The 6,625-nt window shown below is 38.7% G+C and overlaps 2 protein-coding genes across 6 annotated transcripts in view; one reads left to right on the top strand and one right to left on the bottom strand.

The window, feature by feature from the left end:
* The window catches only part of wdpcp (WD repeat containing planar cell polarity effector), a 75,558-nt gene that overhangs the window by 1,899 nt on the left and 67,034 nt on the right, over positions 1–6,625 (top strand). The window contains exon 1 of one of the 5 annotated variants that reach the window (XM_084393293.1): positions 6,122–6,422. The exons of 3 other annotated variants lie outside the window; for them this stretch is intronic. The gene's annotated coding sequence lies outside the window, so the exon portion shown is untranslated. Of the gene's footprint in view, positions 1–6,121; positions 6,423–6,625 lie in introns of those variants that run through there. One more of the 5 variants, XM_084393295.1, reaches the window with a different exon arrangement.
* mdh1ab (malate dehydrogenase 1Ab, NAD (soluble)) lies at positions 274–5,433 on the bottom strand. Its single transcript, XM_084393307.1, has 9 exons — positions 5,181–5,433; positions 4,493–4,591; positions 4,195–4,291; positions 3,193–3,368; positions 2,971–3,093; positions 2,044–2,220; positions 1,683–1,796; positions 1,103–1,192; positions 274–921 (listed from the first exon to the last, which is right to left on the bottom strand). Exons 1-9 carry the CDS (start codon positions 5,181–5,183, stop codon positions 799–801), a joined length of 1,002 nt encoding a protein of 333 aa, XP_084249433.1. The 5' UTR covers positions 5,184–5,433; the 3' UTR covers positions 274–798.

Genomic DNA, 6,625 nt, shown 5'->3' with positions numbered 1-6,625 from the left:
ACACCAATGACCTTGCAGTGCAGAACGTTTAACTCTCCTTTCATACAGAATGTAATGTGTCAGAGAACAAGTACAATATTTTGTTTTTCTAATATTTCTAAGTGAGGTCAAGAACACAAAAAGTATCCTGACTCTTAACACTACAATACTGACAATACAGTGGTCATAATATAACAAATTTTGAGCACCAATTCAGTGTAAACGGCAGTGTGCAAATGATTGATTTATTAATGTAGGAAAACGATGTATTTTAAAAATAAGTGCAAGTATGCATTTTAATGTCTAGTTTTTATTGCTGGATACATATAAAATCTGTTACAGTAACCGCACTGCCAAAGCACTTTAACACATTAAACATTCCTTGTTCATTTCTGACGAACTCCTGTCAGACATGTAACAGTTGAAATTTCAGTAAAGGCTGGAAAATGACAAAGAAGGACCTAATTTATGTACTCTGAGTCCTTTCCAGGCTTTGTTCCTCCTTTATGCAGCTTTGAATTAGAAAGGGCAGTCTACAAATAAATAACATCTTGTTTTAGACTATTGTTTCTGCTTACATGACAGCTGTGCTCAGATGGAAAACCAAAAACAGGAAGAGAAACAACCGAAGTCCCTGCTAAACAACAAGACTAGGTTCCAATTCTGAAAAATCAGCCAAAATCCAGGATTTCAAGTACATACAGTTCTAGAATTTTGTAACAGTTTCAGGGGGAGATAAAGATTTTCTGGAGTGTTTCACAAACGTGCTTCTGGAGTTTTCTGGGCATCTAAGAGTGGTGAATATGGCTGGGTTTCCAGTCACACACCCAGGAAAGAGACAGCGGTGTCTCTTTCCTCCACTAATTCTGCTGCTGTTGCATCCATCTTGGCTCTTGAGAAGTCGTTGATGGCCAGCCCATCAACAATCTTCCAGGTCTTGCCCTGAAGAAAAAGAGAAATGTTGCAATGGTGGCTAAAATCATACTTTTCTAGTTGATTAGAGTATGATGAATAGATGTGAATATGAATTTGATCTCAGGATTGATCTCAGTAAATAAGGCCATGGTGTGGAGATTAAGGAAGAGATATCAGACACAGATTTTGGAAAAGTTTCATGACAAACCTTGATTGAAACAGGGAATGAGTAAATTAGGTCCTCAGGTACTCCGTAAGAGTTTCCAGTGGAATAGACACCCATAGAGATGAACTCACCCTATAAAACAAATGCTAGAAGAGTTCATAACAAGTGGCCTCCCAATAAAAATGTATAGCATCAGTCCAAATAAAGTTGTTGCCTTGTGTGCAATATCAAACAATAAGCAGAGAACACTTCAATTCAACTATCATATTATGCAATCATCATACTGAAGATGAAATTATTTACTTAATTAAATGAACTACTTAATAATGTTACTCATTGTTTTTTTAATGGGAGTGGAAAAAAGACTAATGAGCAAATGTACAATGTTATTACACAGTCCTTGGGCATTTTTATTTCCTATTGCTTGGCTATTGCTAACAGAAGTTTAGGTCTTATTTCTTCCCTGTTTATTAGGCTAACTTTGAGCCTTCTTGTGTCAGAAATGGCTGGTAAACACATAACTTTAGAGTAGAAATCATTAAGAGATTCCTTTTAAGATGCAATCAAAAATCTACAACAGTAACTCTCAACTAGGGGGCCAGGGCCCTAAAAGAAAGTTGACCTCGGAAGTGCCTGTCCAGATGTCTCTCATGTGGTCACAGATGGCCTTGGCGGCTGACATGGCACTGGAGAGCTTCCTGGCCTTAATGACTGCAGCACCACGCTGCTGCACTGTCTGTGAAACAGAGGAAGAGTGGAATAACAATAAAAAGATTATGATCAGATTTTTCCAGTCAGTAGTCATGTGCAAACTGAATGTTGTTACAATGGACCAACTTAAACTGACTTTCTTATTACTAATGTCATACACATGAATGCTAATAAACATACTGGAATATTCTTGCTTACTCAGTAATGTGGCATAGTAAATAGGCCAACAGTGACCTCTACAGGAGGAGGAAGTCATAGCAGACAACACTTACAGAAATGAATTCTCCCTTCAGCCAGGTATCGTCCTTCACTGCATCGAAGGCAGTCACGTCCTTTCCCTGCACAATCACCTTGCAGTGGTGGACGTCAGGGTACTGCGTAGACGAATGATTTCCCCAGATGATCACATTCTTCACACCGTTTGCTGAAATTCCACAACGCATTGCCACCTAGAGGACACATTGTGTGGTACAAGTTAGTGGGTATAAATTGAATCCTTTCACCTCTTTGTATTGTGCTCCATTAGTGGACCATCCTAGCCTGGTTAAAACCAGACCATTCTCAGTAGTAACTGAGTTATGGTCTGGCAAAGCTTCATTAATAACTCATTTCCAAAGGGGCGTCACCAACGGACGTCGCTCAAATGCCTCTGGGCGCAATTGGATAGACCTAAAAACCAATCAGAGCGATCGTCATCGTGTAAAGCCATATGCTGCGTCCCAATTCGCCTAAGTTACACTACGCCATAAAAGTAGGCAAGCTTTGGGACATACTACTTCGTCATCTTTATCGGACGGATCTGTCGCGTGCATCCTGTCACGTAAACTGATCTGTCAATCATCTTGTCACAGTTAAAATCCTCTATTAAATCTAATTTAATTTCCTACCGTTTCGGAGAGAAATGTAGTAGCACGTTCATCTGCCAATGGGTCTTTCATGGAGACTGTCCTCATGTGTTTGCAATTTGAATATAATAATGCATTTAAAAGTTGCTGCAATTGGATAGACCTAAAACCAACCAGAGCGATCGTCATCGTGGAAAGCCCGCCCCAACGTTTCTGATTGGTGCTGCGATTTCGACGGATTAGAAATGGGCTTGAATGAGCTCTTTCCCAGACTACTTGCAGAGCAAATCTAAATTTGCCGGAAGTTGTCTGCGTTTTCCCAGGCTAGGACCATCCAGCAAGGGGGTGTTTTACCTGAGAGCAAGCCCTGTTGTGATCCAGGCGTGTCAGACAGGAGAAATTCTCTTTGGGGATGGACGGGGCGGATTTGGCCGCAATCAGACAGTTAGTGTTGGCTGGGTTACCAACAACTAAAACCTGCATATTAAAACATAAGGGTCAAAATACTGCCTTCATACTTGATTAACTTTAATTCTTCCAACTGTGCAAGCACTTAATTAGGTCACGGTTATTCACCTTGACTGTTTTCTTTGCATACTTGTCTAGTGCCTCCCCCTGAGCCTTAAAGATGGCAACGTTGGCCTTAAGTAGGTCCTTTCTCTCCATGCCGTCTCTCCTTGGCATCGAGCCCACCAGGATTGCAGCATCCAAATCTTTGAATGCAACGTCCTCTTTATCGGTGGGGATGACCTCTGAAACAAAAAGACAGACAGTGGTACAGAGTAGATGAAGGGTAAACAACACCAGCAACACTCAGTGAGTCACAAGACAACACACTTTTTAGAAGAATCTCAGAACTAAAGAACCTGAATAATGTGAAAAACCTCAGTATTAAAACTTGATATGATATGTAAAAAGAGTCAGCTATTACTGTTGTAAAAAGTTTTTAATTTGTTTTATTATAACTTGTTTCAGACTGATATAAACAGCTGAAATACTACTTGAATACAATCATTAGCTTAATTCTTATTAACACAAATAAAAAAAAATCTCCCATTTTCATTAAATGTGAATTTATGAAATAATAATTGAAATGCTAATGTATTATTTACATTACATTAAGTATATATCATGGTAATATTTGTTGAACTGACATGTATTTATTATACATAAAAAAAAAATTGAGTAAAGGTGATTGTTAAGAATGTAATCTCACAATGCAAATATATTGTTTATATATATACATAAAGCCACTGCATTTTTTCTTTGGGGTGAAATGTAGCCAATGGCATATTTTGTTTCACCCATCTAGTTTGGCACTCCAGAGTCTTTGGTTGTTAGTTTTGTTCCATGCACTTGACAGCTCACATACTATCAACCTTCCCATACCATCCTCTGATGGGAACCACAATTCTAAGTTTAGCTGCCCTTTCAGCTGGGGATCATACAGGCAGCCAATCAGATTGCTCTGAGCTCTCGTCATTTGTGCAGTGAAAACACAGGCCTTTAAGACTGCATAACTGGCACAAAGACTAGAGAACACAGGGCCTCATGACAGTCGATTCTGTGCGAGTGTACCTCTCAGAAGTGGGAGGGCACAGTCCTGCAGCTCCATAACGACACCCTCCAACACAGGCAACATGGGAGTAATGTCCAACAGAACCAAAACGAGGGGCTGAAAGAGAGAGGGAAAGTGAACGTTAGTGCATTACTTGCATAACTGTCACAATATAGTTTTGACCTGCACCTAAGAGATGTGGGCTGTCAAAGACATATATGGTGCCTATTCCTGGAATTAGTCAAACAGCATGAATGATATACAACATCCTTTAATTGGATGTGACGGGACATTGCATAATCCAAATCCTGCCTTTACCTGATCTTTACCGAAGACATCTCCCTTTGCGATGCCGTACAGCAGAGAGTATGCAATCTGCCCTGCGGCGCCGGTAACCAGGACTCTAATAGGCTCAGCCTACAGCGAAACAAGAGAGATAGAATTATAAACAATAGATGTCATGTAAGGTAGCAAAGAAAATAACAGTGATCTTAATCAACCACTCAGGACAGAGAAGCTCAGGAGGCTCACCACGAACATAAATAGTCCTGGCAAACTCTGCCAGAATGAAGTGCTGAGTGGGATATTTTTAAACTGGGAGACAATTTATACATTTCTTCAAATAATTCCCTTTCACCATTTGGCACTTCTGCAGAAACCTTCATTTGTTGCAAATTAATGTATCTGCATTCTATTCAGAATCACTAATCTATGACTTATCATAGCGTTAATACACCTCAAAATGCCTTTAACTGTTTGATATAAGGAACATCATGTGGAAACAAAAGTTCTTGACTGTTATATTCTGACTAGTTCTAATCAACATTATGCAATTCTTGCTTTCCGAACTGTACATTATACATCTGATCTAACAGATAACTGCAAAAGTTTAGGTTCTGCTATAATTCTTAAAGTAAGACTTAACAAAACGGTCACCTTCCGCTAACATGATCATATATTGACAGTGAAATGCTTTCATATAAATTTGGAATATTATTTGTCTTACCATTTTCAGCTGGTTTAGAATGACAGAGGCTTTTCCACTACTCTGGTGATTGCGGAGGTCACCCCTATTTCTCTCACGAGGCAACAAGTTGTCGCTGCACCTGCGTTTCAAGTGTCTACTGGGAAATGTAGTTTTTAGTGGCCGTACAGCCGTTCATTTTGTTGAAATAAAGACTACAGTTCCTATAAAATACTTAAGGTAACGGACCCTTTTCCACTAATCGGACATTCGACTTATCACAGCGAATCGGTTCTTTTAAACAGTTCGTTTCAAAGCACAAATACAAAAACCCTGTTTGTTTGCAGTCATTATTCAGGTCATAAAAAAGTCGTTTAACATTTATGTTAGAATCTTTTCTTTTTTTTTTGTATTAAATAAAAAAAAGATTAAATCTTTTGAATAATCAAATAGCAGAAATGCTATAACATACTGATTTACAATAAACAGCGCTGCACATATTATTAGTACGTGCACTTCAAATAAAATAGCCTACTATCCATTATACATATTTTCAGTAGGCCTGTGTTGTATATAGCATTTCTGCTATTTGATTTAGAAAATTGACAACGTTCAAAGAGCTGCTCGGACCGATTCAGTTCGATTCATGAACAAATCAAAGGATCCGACTCTCAAGAACAATTCGCTGTGGTATAACGTAGTAAGATTATTGTATGTGAAAAAACATGATTTGCTCATAAATAACATATAATAAAGCCGTTTATGCGAAATGAAGGTGCTAATGGTTTAATATTTAAATATATGTGTAAGTGTAGGCCTAATTGGACAGTAAAGCAGTAATGAAAAATAACCAAAACATTTCTCGAAAAAACTACTAATTATTTAAAGAATCTGTCGGGGGTTTGTAAACTATAAATTCATCCTGATCCAGACTGCTGGAACAACCCGGAAGATATTAAAGTTTACCGTAGTGTTTGGGAAAAGAACGCGGGAGAAAAGTAAACAGTGATGGAGAGTTTACAGTTGCGTCCGTTGCTTAGACACTGTTGAAATCATGAACATGTCAATGGCAACAGCTAACATAGCCTACTCTAGTCTAAAATATAGTGTGAAAATGTTTAAAAGTTACACAAGTGAAGGAGATAGCCTTTAACGGCAACAGTTTAATTTTTACAAGCGTTTCTCCTGAAGGTTCATTTGCAGTCGTCTGGCAACAAACACACACGGCACCTTTGGCATCAATTCAGTCAAGTGGAGATCAACAGATTATTTGTGAACTAATCGGTAAGTCTATGAATGAGTCAGAGCAGCCTGTGTACTGGAGTATTTGAAGTGGTGAATCATACATGTGTGTGGTAAATTAATTTAGTAGAAGCTGTTGTACAGTGCAAAACAATGGGTGTGTAGTTTTTTTCTCGTCTCACCCGAAAAATTTAAATTCGCAGCAGTCAGATATGTCGCAAGTGGGCGGACTAACAGTTACCACC

This window comes from Rutilus rutilus, assembly GCF_951802725.1.
Source record: "Rutilus rutilus genome assembly, chromosome: 21".
Lineage (NCBI taxonomy): Eukaryota > Metazoa > Chordata > Actinopteri > Cypriniformes > Leuciscidae > Rutilus > Rutilus rutilus.
Note: the sequence above shows the minus strand (reverse complement) of the source record. Positions and strands in the feature narration are given on the sequence as shown.